Source organism: Enoplosus armatus, chromosome 11 (assembly GCF_043641665.1).
Source record: "Enoplosus armatus isolate fEnoArm2 chromosome 11, fEnoArm2.hap1, whole genome shotgun sequence".
Lineage (NCBI taxonomy): Eukaryota > Metazoa > Chordata > Actinopteri > Centrarchiformes > Enoplosidae > Enoplosus > Enoplosus armatus.
In genome coordinates, this window is record NC_092190.1 from 12851004 (window position 1) to 12875393 (window position 24390).

Genomic DNA, 24390 nt, shown 5'->3' on the forward strand with positions numbered 1-24390 from the left:
ATTAAATCAAGCATTTCCTCTAATGGTGCGTTACTGGTTATGTATTGTAACATTCCCACAGTAACAATGATTATATTTTAATGACCTCAAGTAAATTATGTTAACATTCAGCTTGAACATCACTGTCACTCTATTGATGTTGCACCATTTAAACTAAACACTTTGCAGAAATCTGTGAACATAAGTAGCATAATATCCAGTGACAGAGAACTGATCAGTTACCATCAACACAGAAGAATCTGTTTGAAATATTTTTTTTATACTGAACATGATCCATATAGCATAACTGCTTCAGTATTACATGGAAAATATTGATCATAGCTTATTGAACAGAATGAGTCCCAACCACAACAACCCAAATACTGTATTTTGTTTTCACAAGTCTCGTGAGAAAACATTAAGTGCATCTTCTTTGCAAATTAAGTGAGAATTTAAGAAAAAGCATATCACATATGTTGAATTCCAATCATTCAGTTTCCTCATGTTACACACAGTAAAACAGGTGCAAAATTGCCCTTTATAAAGGCAAATCAATACTTTAAGATCCCATGTTGCTTGTATACATCATCCAATTGAAGAAGAAGAAATGCCCTAAATGAAAACATTTTGACCAAAAAGACTTTTCAGCAGAAACATCCAACAGATTTAAAAACAACCCGCAACTGTAACAAGTAGTCCTTTTCTAACTTCACACGGAGCAGAAGAGATGAGCAGAGCCGAACAAACTCCACACGCAGACTGACTGTAACAGTTTCAGTTCAACTTTCAGCAAAATAAAAGCAGCTAAGCAATTAATAAAAAAAACGTAAACCAACAACTAACTGTAAAGACACAGTGAACACATTAAAGGATGAGTCCACCCAAATCACAAAGATGTGTTACGTCTGAGCCCTCGTCTTTGAAGAGAGTTTCAGTTGCTGAGAATCTTATTTGTTCTTCTCAAAAGCATCAAAAAATGACGTTTCAACACTGACCAATACAGACATATTGTTATTTATACGTTGGTGGATAAAGAACAAACTGCAGGACAGAAATGCCAAAATAAGTTTGGAGTGGAATATGTTGTTTTTAAAAGTCACATATTAATAATAGTATCAGCCTCAGAAACCCAGTACTGGTTGGGCTTTACTGTCAACAGCAATGTGGTTTTCCCGAAGCCTGGTCCTGGTTAGTCCCAGTCATTATCATTAGTGGGAAATACCAGTAGGAGTGAGTAGGTAAAATGTTGTTGTTTTGTATTATTATTTTTTTTTTTATTATTATTATCATGTAATTGAAGGCTCCTGCTCTCCAAAGTCTTCGTCATAACAGAACTATCATTCTATATGAAATATATGGCACTAAAACTTTGTTCTATGGTTCTTTTCTGTTACTTTCTGTACAAAGAAATCTGAACTGATTAATTAACGTTACACACACAAACACACACAGGTTTACTTAGGTCACTTTTGGGGACTTTACATAGACTTGCATTCAGTTCCTGGAGACCTACTCTAACCTCTGGCTTTTGTCCCCAGTTGGACAAGCCATCCCAATTTAACTGGTCTTTAGTCTTAAATGTGTCCCCGAAGGTGGCCTAAGTCAGAAACACACAAACACACCCTCTCCTTGCACACTTTGCTAATGGACGGCAGCCATTTGAATCTAGAAACTGCGAAATGTTGTCATGTCCTTGGGCTCTTTGCTGGGGACGCACCAGTCGTCGGCCTCGTGGATCGTCTTGTAGTGTTTCCAGGCTGACTTGTTGTACACGGGGAGCCTCTCAATGGACTCTGTGGAGAGCGCCTTACAGAAGATTGAGAGAATAAAGTGAGAACACAATGTAAATAATGCATGCCTTCTCCTTTTCCTTGTGAGACACACACACACACACACGCTGTTAATGGGAAACTCAATTACCCGAATGTAGATCACAGCATCAGTTCCGTAACCCTCCAGAGAGTACAGCTTCAGGTCCCCTTGGAAGTACCGTGCATACAGCCGAGAGATGGGCAGGCCGTGCCCGTACCCAGCCTGGACAACAATAAAGGAAGAAAGCCAGTAAGTGAGTCTGCTGTGATTACTTTTTTGTCACCAACTGTTTTAAAAAAAAAAAAACAAGAATGAACATCATGGTGGAGAGAAGTGGGCTCACATCCATCGGGAGTACTGACCAGAGGAGCAGCGCGGGCCCCGTCCATGCTGGGTCGAGGAGCTGTGGAGTACGTGTAGGTAAACAACCTGTCGATCTTGCGCAGCGGCACGCCTCCTCCACGATCACTCACCTGAAGACGAACACACGGTCAGTACCCGCATCCAATAACTCCCGTGAACCAAACAGATTCACCGTCAAATCTGTTGCGTTAACGTTTTACACTCGTCGTGAATGCAGCAGGTGAGACCAGCAGCACGGCTTTTTACCTTGACGGTCAGATCTTCACTTCCCAGAGCGACCTGTGCGTGGACAGCAGGATACTCCATGGCGTCGCCGTATAACTCCATGGTGGCCCGCATGGCGTTCTGCAACAGCGAGGGTGCACGAGAGGTTTCACAGGAGAGAAAGGCGACATATGAAAATGTAAAACTGCATCATGTGAACCAGCCGTCCAAGCAAATCCTACCTTAAAAAGTTCAAACACCATATGATACAAATGAGACGGAACGTAGACCACAGTGATGGGCTTCCCCTGCTCTGCCACTGTCGGGACAAACATTAGACTTGAATAAAGCAATTCACATGTATTTATTCATTAATAATACAAATGTGTATGCTTGTAATGTAATACAAGTGTCTCTGTCACTATTTTATTTTTCTAATATCCAAACAATTTACCGTAGAATTCCTCCAGCACCAGCTCGGGAGAGTTCATGTAGTAGCGGTCGCAAAGGTTTCGTGCATTTTCGTAGGCATCTATGAGAAAGAGGTTTGTTTTCAGGAAAGAACATGAATGAATACTTGAACTCTCGTTCCTCACAAAATGTTCTTAAAGCGACGTTCTCACCTTTGATAACGTCGCTGACACGACAGTTTGGATCAATACTGCCGATCTGTTTGGGGTGTGCTGGGTTCACCTTCACCTTCCCACCAAAGAGGAGAGCTGGAAGAAAACACGCAGGGGTGAGAGCGTGCTCTGCAGAGTAAAGTGTTCAGCATTGAAATGATAAGACATTTGTGGACATTTAATTCTCTCTGCGATTCTTGATTAATCGTCTATAAAATGTTAGAAAACGGTGAAAAACACAGACCACAATTTCCCAGAGTCCACTGTGACAATGAATTAATTTTCTGACAATCAACTAATCTTACTCTCATGTCTCTCTCCCATCAGCTGTTTTTCTTTCAGACTTAATTCTAGCCTTTAAATGAGTACAAAAGTAATGTACACTGTACATCTGACCTAGAAACTATTACCTCTTGTAAATGTAGTTTTTTTCCCCTTTACTGGAAACCCAAACTTCTTACACACACTCCATCTGGGCTCACTGGCAGTGTGACGAGCTAAAACTTTCTAGCTTTTTTATGTCAGTAACATCAAAAGAAACAACCACGCTGTTGCCGGACAACATGATATCCATTTTATGAACATTATAAATTATGGACAGCAAGTCTTTATGTAGCTCTTCATGATTATCAATGAGTGACAAACCAACTGCCATTCACTGTTCCAACTAATACAATATCCCTACATGTTGTTCTGTGAATATTCAACGTGTAACTCCATGATGCATATTGTTGAATTTTCATATCATAAAGTGTTGTGTAAACCTTGACTATGACTTTTCTCCTCTCTTCTATTATTTAGTTTCTCATAATCTAATGATAAACGTGTGAATCTTGTTTCTGCACTTTCACACGCAGCAGTTCTCTCTCTTTTAAACATTACTTTTCCTGCTGAAAGTAAAATATTAATAATAATAATAATAACATCCCTTAAATAGACTGTAAAAAGATGCAAAATGGACGAACATGATATCTTTTTCCAAAACAAAATAACTATCTTTTATAGTAAGTCTGTGCAGGTTGACCTTTAATGTTGAATAAACAATTGGCTCATTCAAATGGTGTTGATATGGTACAAGTCATTTCAAGTTCAAACGTGTGTGTTTGGGCGTGGTCTGTTGATTCCTGCCTCACTGTGGCAGTGACGTTAAAAGGTTGCAGACAGTATGAGTATAATCTACTCACTGTGCTGGTTGAGCAACATCCTGATGGATATCCTGCTCATGTAGAAACGGTCTAGAAAATACTGAACATTTTGGCTGACGACTGGGTCTGTGCCGTAGGTCTCCTTGTACTCCACAACTCCCTGAGCCATGGTGGGAACGACGTCGTTGTGCCGATTTCTGATTTTTATTACCGCATCTGTGAAACTAGATAAAGACATAAAGATAAAACCACAGAAGAGCTTTTTTAATTGAATAAAACATAAACATAAGAAATAAACTGCATAATGTGTTTTGATTTACTTACTCATATGTGACTTTCTCATCATCTGCATTTTTGTCTTTGAACTCGAGAATCTCCTGAAGACTTTGCATGTACCTGCATGTGAAAAAAGCATCACTGTTGATTTGCAGGAACTGCAATCAGTGTAATTTGAGATGTAACAAAGAAAAAGCAGAACAAAACCTGCATACCAGCCCTGGACCAACCGGACAGATGGTGTCCTCAGCAAGTTGTCCGGCAACAAGTTGATCTCTTTCATGATGTTTGCCAACCTCACAGGTAGCTCCTGTCTGAGGAAGGTGAACGATGTTTTCTCACATGCATTTTCTGAGCCTGAAGAGAGTAAAGACACACAGAAATATCAGAATTCTCTTGTTATTTAAAAAGAGTATGGGACGCTAAAATGATTATGTAGCAATTAGTCAGTGGTAGTTTGATGAGCCGCAGATTTGTTTAGTAAGATGCACCACTAAGCACATTATAAAGTGAAAGGGCAAACACCTTAAGGTGGCTAACTGACCCACAGCTTGTTTTTGGCCCAGGACTCACTAGTAGTTTGCCTTAAATGCTACAAATGTTGGCATAGAGACATCAGTGTTTGTAGTGTGCGTACCACCTCTTACCAAAATCCAGAAACTGCTTCATTGAAAGAGGGGAGGGTGAGAATTTGGAATAATAGTCAATGTCCTTTCCTATGGACACGCTGCTCCTCAGAAACCTTAAAATCCTCATTCTGACAGGTCCGGGTCTTGCTCACTTGGCGGACGATGTCGTTCAGTTGGTGCCACAGACAGAAATGGTGCTAATTAAGATGATTAAAGGTGGCATCCACAGCACAGCCACGCAGTTAGGTCCAAGTTAGCTAATCTATGTTGACATTAGCTTACACGCTAACTCCAGCAGCTCGCAAACACACTCGTGAAATTAACGTTCCGTTGTTGAGTGATTTAATAAAATGTGCGTATCCATATTCGTCGATACTGTGAAATATTTCTAAATTGTCCCTTTCCACAGCTCACAGCTGAAGTCTTCTGGTAGAAATGTCAACATGGTAAGAAGGCTGTCCGGTTAGCTAGCTAATCCAAAGAGTCACGGCGATGTCAAGAGAATACACGTGAGTACCTTTCCATGTGTTAAGATACTTTAAAAAAAAAACTTGATTAAAATTAAAATCGTTTCCATCTTATATTTTTCATCGTTAAACTATGGCAACCATAGCCATATCCAGATCATCGTAGAGGACCACAAATGCAGCCGTAGTCCGGGCAATAACCAGATCCACAGCCACAGCTTCAACCACCACAGCCAGGCAGAGCAGCTTCAACTGAGCTCACAGCCAGTGACTGCAAAACTTAATGCGAAAATAGTAAATATGGGAATTGTTTTAGAAAATCTAAATTTGTGAATTAAAAATGTAACCGTTACGAATACAACAACAGTGAAATAAATCTTTGTGTATCCGTTATCTGAACATAGAGAGGTCCTACTTTCGTACATTAGATACTCTTTGGGAAATAAGAACATGTTCCCTGAGTAATGCATTTCAGGTAGACAGCTCTACCAATCAAAATTTGGTTTGGGTCTAACCAGGACCGTGGTTGGGCATTGGATCTGTCAATCTTACCAAGAGAGGCGGGATTTGCGCACTGGCAGACAAAACTCAGAGCAAAGATATTGACAAGTGCTTCTAACTGCCGTCATTTCCTTTAGTGACCTACGGAGATGCCTGCTTGAAGAGGTACAAGGCAACGGGCCACGTTTTTTGAGAAGGATGTGTTGTTAGTTTTTGGTTGCCGTCTGGGTCAAGGTAACGTTAGCAAACCTATGATCGGCTTTATTAACGTCTAACGTCTGGAAAGTGATCGTAGGAGAGCAACTGTTTCCTCGGTAACTTCAGTTGAACCGACTCATAGTTGTGACCCGCCAAAAGCCACAGAGAGGTTCGTCGAGGAAGTGACCATTTTGTACGTAGTTGATTTCGATAACGTTATAAAAACGATTTATTTATCCTCCTGGGAAAGAAAATGAGTGGAGGATTCAACTTCGGGCAAGCCTCCACGGGCTTCGCTTTCGGAGCTCAGAAGACCACAGCCCCAGCTCCCAGCACGGGCTTTGGGATGCCAAGCTCCACACCTGCGGCTCCCGGAGGGGGCTTCACATTCGGCACTGCCCCTCAGGCCACCGCGAACCCCACCAGCTCTTTCAGCTTTGGCACCCCAGCAAAGAGCACTGCAGCGCCCGGAGGGTTCTCTTTTGGGACCCCCACTCCCGCAACTGCCACCGTCACCGCATTTGGCCTTGGTGCGGCCCCTCAAACCAATGCAGCAGCAGCAGGGCTGACTTTAGGCTCCACAGCAGCTCCAGCTGCGGGGTCAGGGTTCACCCTGGGCACGGGATTGTCTGCACAGACCGCCGCTGCCCCTGCAGGAGGGGGCTTCACCTTTGGCACTCCTCAAGCTCAGCCCCATCTTGCAGCACCAGCAGCCGCAGTAGCACCGCCAACAGCCGCAGCACCACCAACAGCCGCAGCAACAGCGATGACCGGATCCTTTGGAGGGTTCAGCTTTGGAGCACCCAAGGTCCAGGTGACCACAGCTGCACCCTCTATTGCTGCCCCAGGAGGGGGATTCAGCTTTGGCACCAGTGCTCCCTCTAACCTCACCCTGGGCACCCAGCTACAGCCAGCCTCCGCCGCCACAGCCTTTGGAATTAAACCCTCATCCACCCCAGCTCCTCCTGCGTCGACCCAGGCAGCCTCAGCTTCAGGTCCATCTCTCTTTGCTTTACCCATCTCTACAGCTGCTGCTGTCGCTGCCGCTACAGCTGCTGCTGCTGCTTCTGCCAGTGCCACTGCAACAGGCACAGGCTTTACTTTGGGTGTAGCTCCAACTTCAGCTGCAAGCACTGTCGCTGCACCAACCACAGCAGCTGCTGTAGGTCCGACTTTCATGCTCAAACCTCTGGGGGCGGCTACCGCCACCTCCACCCCTGCCACTGCCCCTGCCGCCACAACTGCAGCTCCCACAACAGGTGCTGCTACAGCCTTTACACTGGGGCTCAAAACTACATCCGGCATAAGTGCCTCAACAACCGCTACAGTCACAGCGATCACTACAGCCACTGCTCCGCCTGTGATGACCTACGCCCAGCTAGAGGGTCTCATTAACAAGTGGAGTCTCGAGCTTGAGGACCAAGAGAGACATTTCTTACAGCAGGCCACTCAGGTGAATGCCTGGGACCGCATGCTGGTGGAGAACGGGGAGAAGATCACAGCCCTGCACAAGGAGATGGAGAAGGTGAAGCTGGACCAGAGGAGGCTAAACCAGGAGCTGGATTTCATCCTATCCCAACAGAAGGAGCTGGAGGACTTGCTCTGTCCGCTTGAGGAGTCGGTGAAGGAGCAAAGCGGAACCATCTACATGCAGAACGCTGACGAGGAGCGTGAAAGAACGTACAAGCTTGCAGAGAACGTGGACGCGCAGCTGAAGAGGATGTCGCAGGACCTGAAGGAGATCATCGAGCACCTGAACACATCCAGCGGCCCAGCAGATACCAGTGACCCAGTAAGACAAGACTTCATTTTAGTTCAGCCTTCCTTGACACATTTTTGGTGCTTTGGCATTTCATTGTTGCCAATTAAATTAACACCTGCCTCTTTTTCTCCTCCTCAGCTCCAGCAGATCTGCAAAATCCTCAACACCCACATGGATTCACTTCAGTGGATTGATCAGAACTCGGTTCTTCTGCAGAGAAGAGTGGAGGAAGTGTCCAAGCTGTGTGACAACCAGCGCAAGGAGCAGGAGAAAACCTTTCGCTTAACATTTGACTGATCTGGAATAAATATGTTGACACATATTCTGACATGATGCTCATTTTGGGGAAAGGTTTTTGCAGGGAACTGCAAAACCAAATCATTCATCACAATTCTTGTTATCTTGCTTTTTTTCTCAGCTGTTTTGAGTGGTTTGGGCTGCATAAAGATTGATATTTTCAATGCAATAGCTTTTTATATAGAGTAGTGAAAATGAATCTGTTCCCATGTAAATGCTATGGTTGTTCTAAATAGTATGATTAAATAAATCTCTTGATTAAGGCTCTGTTCTATTGGTTAGTCAATAAGCTTTACTTCCATTAATTTCAATGTTTTAGTCACAGAGGTAGACCTTTGTGCACACATCCAAATGAATTCCATCAAAGCTGTCTTAATATCTCATATTTTCAAGAGACGCAGATGAAATTAGTTTTTGCTTTTATGTAGAGCTGCAACAATTGCTTAGTCGTTAAGTGATTTGTTCTAGCAAAAAGCCAAAAATAATGTAATTCCAGCTTCAGCTGTGAGGATTTGCAGCTTTTTTATGTTCTACGTGAACTGAATATCTTTGGGCTCTGACTGTTTGGCAAACAAATCAAGCATTTTGAAGACGTCACCTTGGCACAATTGGCAGATTAATGGAGAATGAAAATTATCAGTTGCAGCCCTACTTTTATATATGATATACTAATGATAAGGAAATTCCACAGTAGCAATCTGATTTTAAGCATTTTTATTATACTTGACAATCCAACAAGACATTCACTTATTAAATCTAGAAAACAAACATTTCAGTTGCTTTTCACCATCTTCCCTTTTTTTTTTCGTCACGCTGAACAAAAAGAGTTTGTCTTGCTCCAGTGACGACCTACAGTACAGTGGATGCTACCTGAATGCCACAATAGTGAGAAGAGGTGAAGAACAAATTGAACAGTGGAAAAAGTCCTTTAATGCAATTTAATTATTGTGAAATGATAATGTACCTACATGTCACTCCAAACAGGACAGAAGCATTTTTGTTGGAAAGCACTGAAACTAGACACTAAAAACAGCAACATGTACATTGATTTACTTTCATACTGTATTACACTGAGCGAGCTGTACCTTCCTTGCATAGACTTTTTAAGCGTTCAGTAAGACAGTACAACTCCATAGAAACAGTAGTAAACGTTGCCCTCTGTTGATCTGCTACAAGGCAGACATAAGGAAAAAAACTCTTTGGCTGCATGAATTATTTTTATCAAAAAATAAATAAACAGTGTGCGCAAGTATTTAAATATATACAAAACTTACAACAAACATTTCATCATCTATACAGTGTAGAAATTCAATGACATGAAGCCAACTAAAAGGACTATCTACAATTTAGTTTTTAAATCACTGAGCATCATGTTCACAAAATGAAAAAGAAACAAAGATCACTGTTTGTGGCACTGTTTAAAAAAAAAAAAAAAAAAGGTTTCCCTGTCTGCAAAATTTGAATAGAAAAATGAGTCACGAGTAACTTTCATTGTCAAGCCAAGTTGTCATCCACTGCTTCTTTTCAGAAAGATCAAGCTTGACTTTTCCGTCTTTATACTCGGGAGTTTCCTTTCTTATCCGCACCGCGTGGTAACGAGGGACGCTGTCATCTTGTTTAGAGCGTTTGAAGAATCCACACTGGTGGGGGAGATTTTCAGAAACACAATGCATTATTTAAAAACTCACGGTAAACATCAAGAGGAGAGTTGTGCAGAAATGTTAAGCATGCTTTGCAGTTTTTAATGGGACATTTCAAAACAGCCAAGCAGGAAAAGCAATGTCAGCAAAAGCACCTGCAGAGCACAGAACAATTAGCAAAAAGAGGGGATTTTGACTAGCAGGAAAATATGAAGCCTGTTTGTGAGAAAATGCATTGATTTCTCAGCAAAATTCAGAGACACATATTGTACAAATATCAGAAATCTTAAAACTTCAACTCTTACACAGAGTTCTGCAATACTTCAACATTAATTTTATGTTATACTTAGGCTAAACCGTCTTTGTGTAATGTAAATTTCCCTTCATCAGCTCAGTACAATATGTGTCTGATTGAATTTTTCTGCATGAAGTCGGCTGATTTGGCTGGAAAGTGAGTTCATTAGTCGCTGCAGTAATCACACCCCATGCTGACAGCTTGTTTTTACCCCTGTTCAGAAAGTATAAATCAGGCCTCAGCAGAGAGCTTGTCTTTGTCAGAGGGCTGAACATGGATCTCTGCCTTGTGATATGCAGCATCGTATTGGTCTTTTGTTCTTCTCTTGAAGAAACCACACTGAAGGGGGAGCAAGGGTGAGGAGTTGTTAAGAGTGACAAACTGAATCAGTAATAATGGTCAATAGCGGTTATGATGATTTCCTCCAGCGAAACACCAGAGAAAATACATTTAAGGACACAACTTTGTCCGGACAGGACGGTGTTGATGCTCAAATGTCACCTGACAAAACTAATGTTTCTTTTTTAATATATCAACCCCAGTTCAAATATTTATCCTCACACAGATATTACTGAATACTTACTGTTTTTTAAATTTTCGTTCGACATTTTGTGAAATGCTCTTTCTGGCGGAGAATTAGGTGAGAAGATCAGCAAATACTCTAAATTATCCAGCTCATAACTCCCCATAAAATGGCGAGCTTTAGAGGTGCATGGTAGGCATATTTTGTTACCGTTGCACCGAGCCATGCTAGCTGTTGCCCTCTGTTTCCAGTCTTTGTGCTAAGCTAAGCTAACCTGCTGCTGGCTCTAGCTTCATATTTAATGTACAGATATGAGATCTTCTCATCCAACTCTCAGCAAGAAAGCAAATAATAATATAATAATATTTCCTAAACTGTCGAACTACTCCATTAAATACCACAAACATTATCATTATATCATTGAAATTTACTTTAACAGTCTTCTATCTAAATGTATGTTGGTTGAAATCCTCTTTGACATTTACTGAAGGTCATTTCAACTATTGCAATTTCAAAAACAAAAACATCTGAACTTCAATATCACCAAACATGGGTGACATGAAGATGTAACATCTCCATACTGACCTTCCAGAGCAGAAACACCAACAAAGCCAAAATCAAGATGCCTGCAAGAACAGCCACCATTATGATCCACCAGGGAACTCCACTGTGCTGCGCTACTGCACTGTCTGGGGACACTGCAACAGTCACCTGTGCACATCAAACCGAGGAAAACCAAGAGATCAGTGTTGGGATCAAGATAGCACAGATAATTTGTTGTAGTTGTTGAGCCACGTACATCAGTGTCAGGAGTTCTCAGGATCATGTTTTTAGCATGAGTATGGAGGACGAGTGAGGCCTTCACAACGATATGCAAATGCGAGAGAGAGGCATAATCCTGTGTAAAAACAAAAGCAGCTGCTCAGGTAAGACATACCACATCACAATGTATCACGAAACACTGATGAGACACATGGAAACCATTAAAATGCAGCATACCTCAATAAAGGTAGAGTTCCAGAGACGAGATCTCAGTTCAACTGCTGTACCGTCCAGACCCTGTAGGGGGCACTTGAGCACCACACATTTGCTCCCGCTGTCGCACGACTGTGAAGGAAAGAGTCTGTTACACAAAAGCAATCTATACCTTTATGTAAAAGAATGTGAATACATCCACACAAAGACTCACCAAAACCTTTTTTTTGTCAGACAGTGAAGACATTTTGCCTCCAGTTTTTCTTTCTCCAATTTCACGTTTTGTCCTGGACGCATACGACTCCTGAAAAGTACATTTCTTCTCATTAACTGCAGCAAAGCAGCACAGGTTTGCTGTAATGGCCGACTTCAGGCCAGTGGTGATTTTACTTTAAAGTACATGAAAATAAAAGGTTATAAAAAATACTACCTGGATGTGCTTGAGAGAGTTTATTTCAGACTCTGGAGAGCACATGATGTCCTGCGGTCCTGTAGCAGTGACCTTCACCAGGTACAGGAGCCACTTCCCATCTTTGTTCAATTTGGGCCACTGAATGTGAAGCGAGGCTTTGACAGAAGACTTCAGAGACTTCCATAAGTTGTTTATCTAAAAGAAGAAATCAATATGGTAAACTTGGTTATTTCATATCAAATTTTAAGACAGCAGTGCTTTAATAATCTTGTGTAGAAGCAGGTCAGATGAATGAACTTACTCTGAATGTAAAGTTAATCAAACTTCCTATCTCTTCTTCTGTCTTCATGGCACTTTCACCTTTCACAACACCTCCAAAAGAAACCTGACTAGGGCTGGCCTCCCTGATGAACACAAGCAAAAATATGTATTACTCATACTGTTGGAGGCACTGTATATTTATCTGTAGTAAAACAATGATTTAACACACTTACCCAGTGACGGACAACGGCAATTCAATGACTACTTTAGCCTTTACTTTAACAGGGGCAATATTTTCTTGCACACTTGTTCTGAAAGAAAAAAAAAAACACCAATATAGTACAACTTATGTGAAACCACAGGAAAGAGCAATAGTTACACATTGCAGTGCTTTTCCCTTACATGTGCAGAACATAACTCATAGCTGAACATGAGGCAGTACTTACGTCAGGAGCTGCAGCTCAATGTCAATCTCCGTGGTGTCCAGAGTCACACCCACAGTGCTCAGGATGACGTAAAATGTAGTCTGGTACAAAAAAATGAAAAAACATCTCTCACATTTGAAGTACAACAACAACAAAGCGGCAGGATGAACATGTGAAACGTAGGACAAGTCCATACCTCTGAGTCTCTCTTAAAAGGATTCCCCAGCTCGCAGTCCGCTTGAGAGCCGTTTTGATTGGCAGCACAGATGATCGGCTTTTCCATCTGGGAAAGGACACATTGTAAAAAAACACCTGGATGGTTATTAAAGTACAAGTCAGAAAGTAATTAGTAAGTCAATATGTAATTAGAATATACAGTTGTTTGGCATGATTTTTTAAGTTTTAACACATTCTTACTTTTCTTGGTATTTCAATAGGTATGTTTTATGTTCACAACTACTGGAAGGATTCCCATGAAATTTACACAAATATATACGATCCCCAGAGGATGAATCCTAATGACTTTGGTGATCCCATAACTTTTCATCAAGAGGCACCAGTAGGTCAACAAGGTCGTCCAACTGTTTATTTCATAACATGATATTAAAACTAAAGACCAAATCAGCCTCAGCTTTACTAATGCTAACAGAGCATGCTAACATGCATCATGATGTTGATCCTCCTAGCATGCTTTGTACTTAGGCATAGCTGCTATATGCTAACAGTAGCATTTTGACATTCTTACAAACTAACATTGTAACCATAGCGTGTAAATAAATCATGGTATCAAACTTCAATACCTTCTGGCACCGACCAAAATCTGGCTGTAGCACAGAGTATTGAAAACAATGACAACACTGACAAATTCATAATTACTTCATGAGATGGTTCATGCTGTAAATCAAAACTTAGTCCATCTTAGACTTATTTTATTTAGGCAAAGTTCATGTAAGGCTGCAACATTTAACATTTGAGAAGTTTGTCTTCTTTCATGAAAAGAAGGATTTCGTAGAGACACATATTTGTCAAAGGTATCAGAAAAAGTATTGTTTTGCTAATGTTAGTGAAACTTGGGTATTGTATTTGCACTAGTATTAAGAAAAAACCCAGGCTAATGCTGAATGATAGCATGTTAGCATTGTAACAATAGCAATAAGCTCAAAGCACAGCTGAGCCTAAGCACAGCTGGGGCTGGCTAAAGACAGCTAATATGGACAAAAGGCAGAAGAGCCTGACGAAGCGCAGTTGTGGTTAATCGGTGTTTGGCTGAGGTTGAGTCAAGAGAATTTGGAGCCAAGTCTAATGATGTAGGGCTAAGCCTGACAAGGTAACAACTTACTTTTTGCTCCACTAGTGGTAGCAAAGTTGTCATGGGGTCACTTGTGTGGCTGTACACTCTTGTTTACCATTGTTTGATGCGAGCGAACTCCAGAATATGACAGCGTCTCTGGGAAAGCCCCCACCAGCTTTGCCTCGTAAGCATCGTCCCCATTCATGTTGCTGACTGTCACCCGCAGAGCCAAGTCCTTCCTCTCGTAATTCAGATGAAACACTGGGATGTTCTTCTTGCTGCAAATACACAAACATAACAAACATTTTATCCAGCCATTGCCTACTTGTACATCTAGCAGGCCCAGGGATAAAATATCCTATCATACTGTCGACCTGTCTGAGCTTGTTTTCTGGCTATGGCTTCATACCAGTTGGAGCAGTGACACTCCACCATGCAGCCTATGTGAGGGCCCAAAAACCAAAACAAAGAGCTGATTGTGGCAGACCTGGGTGTTGATTGGAAGTACAAGCAGTTCTTTAACATCAGTCATCTGATTGAATGTCAATATTTAATATAATATCTAATATAGAGTTGTATTATGTGAATGTGTTAAAATGCTCATGTGCTTGTAGCTGCCAAAACGTAAAGAACTATATGCATGATGAAGTATAACTCAAGTGAAACTGTAATGATATTGTGTTAGACACCTCACTGTGTGTCTGTGTAGACGTTCAACCTGCACACTTACTGCATGACAACTGTTGTCAGGTAAAGATTGCATGTAGAGGCGGGGGAGCAGAGAGCGGCCTAGCTCGCACCGAGAAGTACTGATAGTGGAAGTGTTATGAGAAACAGCAGCATAAATAATCTTTTGGAATAAGAGACAAAGACATATTGATATAGATATTGTGGGTGAGTATTTCATTGCTATTCATCTCACCCTAACTAGACGCTACAGGTTTTCTGTTTGCCACGACAGTTGAAATGTTAGAACTCACGTGGGTAACGGGGAGTACACGTCTAGGTTGGTTTGTTTGTAGTATAATTTGTACTCCATCTTCAGGTTACTCCTGCAAATATGATCCCTTCCACATCCCTCTTTCACAAAGTTGACCTGCAACAACAACAAATAACAATAAAACCATATACAAGCTTTGCTCCACTGTGAACATTTTGTCATTAACTTGATAATAAATGTTTGTAATAAAAATCTGAATGTTTACCTCAAAGGCGTCTTTGTTCGGCTGAGAGGAGTCTAATATGGGCATAAGCTGAGGGAGACCGTTCCTTGTCTTCTGTCGTTTAGTACCCACAATTTCTGCAGACACCTCAATGGGAATGCTGCGCATCTTGTCTTTAATATTGTCCTGTGCAAATCAGAAACAGCCACGCTAGTATGGAGCATAATAATTGCTTCCATATGGGTTCTATTATACAGGAGAAATGTTTCTATGTTTAAACTATAATTAGTATCAGTGTTAACTACAAACAAAAACATCATATAGATAGATTCATATATCATATTTTTTTATTAAAGTTACTATACTTGATATGAGCTATCCTTTGCTTATGAAATACCTACATCCATTTCTAAATGGCTTTGGTCTTGATTGGCTCTCCTCAGTGCTGCCTGAGAAGCTGTCATAACTACTATATCGAGACTGTTGTGGAAAAATATCTAAAAAAAATAACATGAGAAAATATTCTGTGGCTTTTACTGTACTGTATAAAGATGGTGTATCCCACATTTTACCCACTCATTCAGCAATTGTAGCAAAAATGTGTGTGCTTGAATTTCACAATTTGGGATGTAATACATTAAGGCTGCAATGACTATATTCATTATTGATTAATTAATTGATTAATCCTTTGGTCGATAAATGCCAGAAATTTTTTTCACTAACATTTGGCTCGTGTCCTGCAAATGTGCATCAGATATGTTTTACCTTTAATTTGGCTACTATCTTGGTGCATGTTTCCTGTTTTTGGCCGCGGAGGTCCAGGGTGCTGTTAAACTGGTAGTCTGCTTCAGTGCGGGATTTGTTCAGGAACATCACTCTGGAGGGCAGCCCCTGTTTCCTGCGATCTCCGTCCGCCTCCACAGAACAGCTGATAGCTGCAGTGAAGAGGGAAGCATGTGTAAAGCTTTAGAACAACTGAACAAATCTTGGATTTTTAAAACAAGGTTTGTTTTTACCATTTCACTTACTTAGTCTTGGGTTGTAGGACGCAGGGTTTGCTTTGTAGGAGAAGCACGCCTCCACAGTGAAGCTAAGGACAGGAAATGTGGATTTTTTTAAAACAATTTTAGTAGAGGAAGTTGTGACTATTAGGTCTGTTGAAATGTAGGAATATTAGAACACCTACCAAATGCTGTTACCACAGGTTTTGATTGTAAGGTCAATTTCCTGTGGAGATATTTTGACATCTCTCTTGATGCTAATGACTGGCCGTGCCCTGAAAGAAAGGTGGTTAAATGAAGCTTCAATAGAAAACAGTAAGGTTTAAATTTATATATTATGTGTAATGGAACAATTACCTATAGATGAGAGCCGTGTCCGACAGAGAGCCTACAGCCACGTCTGGATAAGAGTTACCGTCCAAGTCCATGTTCCCTGCCAGAGAATATCCAAATAGTTGCATGTCGTGCTCTTTTCCTGAAAGGATCTATAGTGAAGGAGAAAGAATTTAAGAAAGAATTAAAACTTAAAAAGGAAAAAAACTTGGGGTCATGTTTCTTTTTTGATGGTTTTGAAGACAATGTGACAAGTGACAATGACAACAATACAGCAGTATGTATGTATATATTGTATCGATTGCCGTTTTTATTCATTGTTGTATCTAATATTTATTATTATTGACTGCTGTCTGCGAGCCAAATTGCCCCCCATAGACATTAAAGCTTTACTCTACTCTACCTGGCAAATCTACTGTGAGTCCAATATTCACTCTCCTTTTAGCTCTGTTTTTGGTCTCCACCAACTCCTGAGGGAAATATCTGGCGCTTTAGCTACTAATTGCTCGACTATGTTCACCAGCTAGTCACTAACTGTGTCTGTCTGCCGTTTGGTGTTGGGAGGGTAGCGTACAGTGTGATTTTCAAGCTATTCACTGAAAGAGCTGCCGAAAACAGCACTGATGACAACTGTGAGAGTGAACCAGAACCAAAACAGTAAAGTTGTGAGCCGGAAAACCAAAACAGTGAGCAGAAACTTTCCATAAAGTCGCCAGAGCTGAGGAGAACTGCAGAGTTGGGTATTCATTCTCTGTGTGTTCATCACTACGACCAACTCCTTTCACTTATAAGAAGTCATGATTCTTTGTTAATACGAATGCTTTAAACAAAGCTCCACAAAACTAACCTGTGCAGGGCTGGCTTTGACTCCTTGTGCAGAGCCGTGATAAATGTAGACCTTTCCTGCCCCGCCGTCATCATATGGAGCTCCTACAGCAATGTCTGCATGAGAACAAAACCAGATTACATGACAGCAACTGATAAAGAAAACATAAATAAGCCACAAAATGACAGCTATATTACCTTCATATGAGTCCTGATTGATGTCTCCAATGTTCTCCACTGCCAGTCCAAACATGGAGTCTTTGGTCCCGTTCAGACGCACAGGAGTGATTCTTTCCCACCTTCCGGCCTGGTTGATGTAGACGTAAACAGCTCCTCCAACGTCTCTGTCCTTCATGTAGAACTGAGGGGCTCCTACAACTATGTCTTGCCATCTACATCAAAGAAAGGACGTGCACATTTATAAGTATCATACAGAATACGTCCCCATAAATAAAGAAAGGTCAGAAGGAGAGGAAAACATTGTATGTATACTAAAGCAGAATAAAGGCCGTGAAAATGTTTCTTACCCATCACCATTCAGGTCAACAACAGCCACGTCGTATCCAAAGGACGATGCAAGTCCTGGCCCGTGCAGAGTGTGCTCCACCAAAAGTCTGCTGGAGGCTTCGCTCTCTTTCTTCAGCAGGACCACGGCTCCACTGTGATTGGCTCTGGGTGCTCCAGCCACCACCGTCAGGCTACGACTCCTGGTGATGCTGTGTCCCGAATCGAGAGAGAATCCTAAAGTGTGAGAGATGTTGTAGGACATAAATATCTTAATCGAAGAACAGGTTTCTTTTTACACTTTTTCTCCACTGTTCTTCTGTCCCATTGTTGGCCTGGTGAGGGTGTAGACAACCACATTTCAGTGAGACGGCTCAACACCAGCACAGATTCACAATGTCCTCCCATCTCCATGCAGTTACTCTGACGAACCAGTAGGAGTCGCTAGTGCAGCAACAAGGACAAGATCTCTCACCGCTCCTGATCTTCAAATACTGCCAATTAGGTTTACTGCAGTGGTTACCTAACTTTTTCCGTCATGCCCCACTTTAGCAGCCGGAAAAAAAAATGTAATCAACTGGTAACAATACTGGGAAACCGCTAACAAAAGGAGCCACAATGAATTTAAAAAAACATAATCAAGAACCTCACTTGCTGATGTTCCCTTTCAAGCTTGTTTCTCATTGGTTTCAGATGTGCACATGAAAAATAAAATTTTGCCCAAACTGCCAGTTTTCACACACAAGGCTCTCCTGCTGTATTAAGCATCACCGTTTCCTCTTTGTGTCCATCTTGTACTCAATATTCTTTCTAAATAAATGTTGCTAACCTGAATCTGCGTCATCAGAGTACTCTTGTTTCTTTTGATATTTACACTCAGTGGCCACTTTATTAGGTACACCTGTACAATCTAATACAGCTGTTCTGCCATAAAGTCTACTTTTATGATGCTTAATGATGCTGAAGTGCTGTTGTACTGGACTGCTTTATATTCAGAGGTGTTTCTAATCTTCTTCATTTAACTATAACCTACTTATTTTGATACAGAATTTAATTTACACATTTTCGACAACATGGGCAATGACATGCAACAAAGGTCCCCTGCCGGACACAAACCAGGGATGTTGTGGTTCCAGGTCGGCATCTTGACCTCCAGGCCAACAAGTCGCCCAGTTCTTATATCTTTATCATTCCCAGATGAATCAAATTCAAAGACCTTTTGCACAACAAACTTTTTGACTCGTTATAGCAGCAACAACACAGGTGGAACTAATAACATTATTAATGGCTCAGTTTCCAGCAATTACTGCAATGCAGCAATCCATTATGTTATTAGTTACACCTGTGTTTGACAAGTCGCAATGTCTAGTTTCACTCCAAACTTCCCGGCTGATCATGTGTCTTTAACAGTAAAACCCCAAAGTCTATGGAATCACGAATCTCAAGGCAAAACTAGACAATATATGCAAATTTGTAAGACCTACAGAGGAAGTGGCGATGGTGCGGTATAGTGCTGAACCAACAGCATGCAAGCGACACAGAAAAATCTGTTTTGTGGGCAGACACTCACCGAGGTAGCTGTTGGCAGGTAGAGGCACAAGCTCAGGGTTCAAGAGATGCTCATCTCCGACTTCATACGGGCCGTCATCATACACTCCCATCTCTAGCAAAGTGTTGTTCTTTTGCTCCACTCGTACAATACCTGCAGAGGAGGCGAGAGGACAATGCAGTAGGTGTTGTAAACAAAAAAAAGGGTACAAACATCCCATCGTAAGTATGGTTAAATAGTGACCTTTCCAGTTGTAAGCTCCTGGTGCTCCAAACACCACGTAATGGTAGTCCTTTGTGAATGTGGCAGCCAAACCCTGCTGGCAAGATCCAAACATCTCGTGGCTTCTGGCTCTGCCCTCACAGAAGTTCCAGTTACCTCCGTCCTCATCAGAGGAGGAGTCGATGGTCAGGTCCTGACTCAGGACGTAACAGCGCCCGGTGATGTCCCGGGACTCCTGAGGGGTGTTCACAAACAAGCGCCTCTGATAGCGATGAGCACAAGTCTGAAATTACAAAACACAGCTGAGTTTTAAGTGCATCCCTCGATGACAGATCAGACCACACCAGGACTGAAGGTAGCTGGGAACTATGGTTCAGACGCTCAGGTTGACTCACCACAATCTTTCCCCCAGGTCCCTGGCTCTGAACCGTCACCCCCATCCACTGATTCTCCTTGTTCTCAACACGTACGTTCTCTTTTAGCAACACAAAACAAAGATATGAGCATTGATATTCATTCTTGACCTTTGGAAACAGTATATGCAGACAGACAGACAGACAGACAGACAGAGAACTCACCTTCACTATCAAATTCAATGCGCTCACAATCATTGGACTGAGTGATTTCACATTTATAAAGGCCTCCTGTGATGTTGGCTGCCTGTTTTCCCAAAGCTCTGGCTCTCGGTGCACCAATCAACAGCCTGAAGAAAAAGACAACATAAAATAATCAAACTATTCTTTTCTGACGCATCCCAAGAACTGAGTACTGAAAGTCATTTTCTACATTTCTAAGCTGCAGAGCAGCAGCTTGTTAAATTTAGTACATGCATGTGAGAACATACATAGCAACAGCAAGAAGTCTTTCCTGTCTAGAAAAAGGATGCAATATGACTTCTGGCTGTCTTCTTCTTCTTCTTCTGCTATATTGAGGAATTGGAATTGGTTCCACTTCTTCATTTCTCCTTCTGATTGTCAAAGTCTGAAAACCAGCCCACTGTTGACATTTATTTCAGATGAATATTCTTCTATTTAATTACACGTGCCGCTAATATCTGTATGTGTCAGTATCAACAATAATTAAGAACAATAGGGCCTAATGGTTAAGATGCACACTCTGTGTTATTCTCTGTGTTTATTATGTGATAAGAAACAAAACAGAAATCCTCGGTACAGTAGACTACTGTCCTGACGTTCTGCAGAGGGCAAAGGAGCAGTGAAGCAGCCAATTTGGAGCACGTTCACAGAGCTCACTGATCACAGCTTCTCCTCCAAACCCACATATCCTCAAACAGCCTCAGCAAGCATGACGAGAGCTTCAAGGGTGTTTCATCAACGTGTCTTTCACACATTAATTTTAGGACTCATGCATACTAGTCACAGACAAAAATCTAATAAATCTCACGTGATATGATTTTATTTTACCTCAAGTTTAATATTGAATTTGGATTTCAGAATGAAATATCGGCTATTTGACGTAATCAATGACTTTGGACCTGACTTAATCTGCAGGTCAAAAAAAGAAAGAAAAAAACATTTTGTCAAATGCTATTAGAATTAATTATAATAGCTATTACACCATTGTCACAGACTCATTGGAGATGCTCTGGAAGGCAGTAACAGAACCAGCATCATGTCGTGTAAAGGATAATTTCATTTGGTTACAGCAGGCCCTGTTGACACGATTTTAATACAAGTGTATTCACATGCCTTTTGGCCTTACTTTTAATGAGCATAACTGGGGACAACAGGAACATAATGGAGTGCTGTAACAACAGAATTGTAACTTACTGCACTAAATGTGGATGACAACCTGCAGACGGCATTTGTAACCTTTTACACACTCAAACTCTTGTGTGGTGGAGAGAGAAAACCAAAACGGGTCGTATTTCCTGTCAGTGGCAGGTTGTGTCGGTTCATAGAAAGTCATACTGAACAACACAGAAGCAAATTTCTTCCACTATTCGTAGTGACAAAGTGAAATCATCGTATATAAGACTACATTTCTGTTTTTCACAACTTGAATTTTTGAATACCTAACACAGTACATGTCATGATGGTAAGCTACACTACCAGCATACTTCTCTCCTCCCTGTGACTCTACAGTTCCCTTAGTAACCCACCTATTGATCTGTGGCACGGCCCTGTGGCTCTTCATTTGCTAAACAAGGACTCTCCTGAGGAGGTCTGATGTAAGACTGAAGACCAAACTGCAAACCCTCTCCTCAAACAAAGCCCAGTGAAATGCAAATACAAACAAGAGCCTTTACAAAGTTAGCTTCAATTTGACATTTCAGCTTCTGAGCCGCAGTAGTTCAGCCTCACATCTGTCACAGGGTGACACTTGATGCCAAACAGAGTACAAACTGAGAATCATCAGAGGCGCTGGGAGAACTGCAGAACATTAGAGACACATCAACAACGTGTCTTTGTTATTTTATATTAGATGAAACTAATAATATTTTCCAACACAGCAGTACTGCAATCTACAGCTTCAGAAACAACCAATACATCAAATGGAATTGCTTTAGATTTAGAGCCATGACGATTAATTGATTAGTTGATCAACAGAAAATTAACCAGGTAACTATTTTGATCAATTAATAGTTTTAGTCATTTTTCAAGAAAATATGCCAAACATTTGATGGTTGCAGCTTCTCAAATGTCAGGATTTTATGCTTCTCTATGTTATTTATGACAGTAAACAGAATATCTTTGGCTTTTGGACTGTTGGTTGAATAAAACAAGCTATCAAAATAAATCACCTTCGGCTGTGTTTCAATGGGCAGTTTTATTTCTGACATCTCATAGACAAAATGATTAATCGAGGAAATAATCAACAGATATCAATCTTTAATGTGAATAGTTCTTAGTTGCAGCCCTATTTAGATTTCACAGGTGTTTATATGTCCACACATTGCATTCAATTTAAAGTATCATAGAAAGCAAATAACTGGTGCTAAAGAACTGGTGCTTACACAATGAAAATGCAATGACAAAAAGACTGCAATAATACATTTACAGGGTGTGAATGAAAGATCTGTCCAAGTATCCCCTCAAAGCCTGTGCATCTATGCTTTTAAGAGGTACTCAGATTTAGAGTGTAAGCCACCATAATGTACTTCTGCATCACTGATGGCTCCTTTTGGCTCAAGAGAGGAGAATCCATCAGGCCACATGCAGGGAAACACATTCATGAAGAGCCTGTAACACAGGTAAAGGAAAACACCTCCAACTTAACAGCTGAGCTACTCAGGAAAGTGACAGGTGTAGAATTTAGCAAGTAACTGAGGGGTAACATTGACATTTACATGCAACACGCCAGTCTAGCAGACACATAAACTAGTATTTCAGTTTCAAAAAAGGGCTAAATGTCCGGATTTTACTTTACTTTCTGCAGCAGACATGGACAGCTATAGATTAAAGTCAGAAACATTAAATCAAAACATCAAACTGTTCTGACAAGAGTGGGATTCAACAAAAGTCACCTCAAAGCACACTAAGTACACAACACACACTACAACTGCTACAGAGACTGAAATACAGCCCAACCGCATCCCGCGTCCCATCATGCAACATGTCTTTCAGTGCAGTGTAAAGGGGAATGCACAGTGACTGGTGTGGATTTACACAGTGATCTCACTGCTCTTTGTTAACAGATGTGGTCCAGTGCTCCCACAGCTGTGCACTCATAGTCACAAGAACTGCTGCAGCTGTTCTAACTGTTTCAGTTCACACACACACACACACACACACACACACACACACACACACACACACACATACACTTTGATTGGTGCTGACCTGTGATTGCCTGGGTACTCATCACATAACAGAAGCAATCATGAATATTCACCACAAACACAGATCAACTTTAAGTAAAGAATAAAGTTTAAAACAAAGACTTAAATACATTTTCCATTTCACCTGTTTTAACTTTGTTTATTATTAACCCTTTTCTTAGCCAAACAATCTCTTTTCAAACTTGCTCAAACTTCAGAGTTAAGTTTGACTGAATGTCTCGACTGATGATTCACTGATGCATTTCATCTATCGGGTTACATGTGCACAGATGGCCGTGCATGTCCAGTCGAATGGCCATTTTCTCTGGTTTCATTCAGAGGATGTTATATCCACATCATTAACCCAACACATTATTCATGAAAGAGGCATCCAGTTGCTTCTTTGCAAGATGCCACATTATGTTCAGTCTCATGTTGAAACATGGATCTCCTTGTTTCTTCCACATGAGAAACCAATATGATAAGGAAGGCATAATAACACCATAAACACTGTGAGAGTCCAAGTTGTGCTTTCAATGAACCCATTAGAGGAACAACATGGAGACAGTTGCATAAATTGTTGTAAGCAAATGAATAACAAATCACTTTACTCACCAGAAGATTTGTTTTTTAATTGCAGTAAAGTGGGGAAGATTTAGCTTTCAGCTCTGAAACACTGAAGGGATGAAAGGCCAGTTTGGGTTTGACATGGGAGAGATTTAATCTATCTAGTCACACATGTTGCAAACATATTCAGCGTTTAGAAAATACCCTGTAAAAGGCCAGCGCTCCTCTCTTCACATATGATTTATTATAATCACATTAATGTACACAGTGATAGCCAGTAGCATTTTACAGCTGCTGGTGATCATCATCAAACACATGTTCGAATAAGAGGAAAAGAGACAGATGCAGAGTGTGTGACACATCGCTG

General features: G+C 41.1%; 3 protein-coding genes across 7 annotated transcripts; 1 reads left to right on the top strand and 2 right to left on the bottom strand.

Annotated features, from left to right (window-relative positions):
- Positions 1 to 91: 91 nt before the first annotated feature.
- On the bottom strand, positions 92 to 5441 carry pdk1 (pyruvate dehydrogenase kinase, isozyme 1). Of its 3 annotated transcripts, none has more exons than XM_070914223.1 (11): positions 5050 to 5441; positions 4618 to 4759; positions 4451 to 4522; positions 4166 to 4350; positions 2982 to 3077; positions 2813 to 2890; positions 2601 to 2677; positions 2401 to 2499; positions 2154 to 2264; positions 1900 to 2013; positions 92 to 1785 (listed from the first exon to the last, which is right to left on the bottom strand). In XM_070914223.1, the coding sequence occupies exons 1-11, from the start codon at positions 5156 to 5158 to the stop codon at positions 1645 to 1647; spliced, it is 1224 nt and encodes a 407-aa protein (XP_070770324.1). In that variant the 5' UTR covers positions 5159 to 5441; the 3' UTR covers positions 92 to 1644. The 3 variants fall into 3 exon arrangements, with proteins under 3 accessions (XP_070770324.1, XP_070770323.1, XP_070770325.1); XM_070914222.1 differs by having other exon boundaries at positions 2601 to 2697; positions 2806 to 2890; XM_070914224.1 differs by having other exon boundaries at positions 4618 to 4764; positions 5040 to 5441.
- Positions 5442 to 6190: 749 nt separating this feature from the next.
- nup62l (nucleoporin 62 like) lies at positions 6191 to 8501 on the top strand. The gene is made up of 2 exons (XM_070914221.1): positions 6191 to 7989; positions 8098 to 8501. The coding sequence occupies exons 1-2, from the start codon at positions 6451 to 6453 to the stop codon at positions 8254 to 8256; spliced, it is 1698 nt and encodes a 565-aa protein (XP_070770322.1). The 5' UTR covers positions 6191 to 6450; the 3' UTR covers positions 8257 to 8501.
- Positions 8502 to 8955: 454 nt separating this feature from the next.
- On the bottom strand, positions 8956 to 20342 carry itga6a (integrin, alpha 6a). Of its 3 annotated transcripts, XM_070914220.1 has the most exons (25): positions 20254 to 20342; positions 20071 to 20150; positions 19697 to 19958; positions 19475 to 19606; positions 17928 to 18141; positions 17599 to 17792; positions 17423 to 17517; positions 16600 to 16727; positions 16428 to 16517; positions 16270 to 16331; positions 16007 to 16176; positions 15284 to 15427; positions 15059 to 15174; positions 14194 to 14356; positions 12984 to 13070; positions 12809 to 12888; positions 12596 to 12673; positions 12403 to 12505; positions 12120 to 12296; positions 11904 to 11993; positions 11714 to 11821; positions 11514 to 11612; positions 11300 to 11425; positions 10403 to 10530; positions 9761 to 9896 (listed from the first exon to the last, which is right to left on the bottom strand). In XM_070914220.1, the coding sequence occupies exons 2-24, from the start codon at positions 20113 to 20115 to the stop codon at positions 10423 to 10425; spliced, it is 2871 nt and encodes a 956-aa protein (XP_070770321.1). In that variant the 5' UTR covers positions 20116 to 20150; positions 20254 to 20342; the 3' UTR covers positions 9761 to 9896; positions 10403 to 10422. The 3 variants fall into 3 exon arrangements, with proteins under 3 accessions (XP_070770320.1, XP_070770319.1, XP_070770321.1); XM_070914219.1 differs by lacking the exon at positions 10403 to 10530 and having other exon boundaries at positions 8956 to 9896; positions 11714 to 11861; positions 11935 to 11993; XM_070914218.1 differs by lacking the exon at positions 10403 to 10530 and having other exon boundaries at positions 8956 to 9896.
- Between the last annotated feature and the right edge of the window lie 4048 nt (positions 20343 to 24390).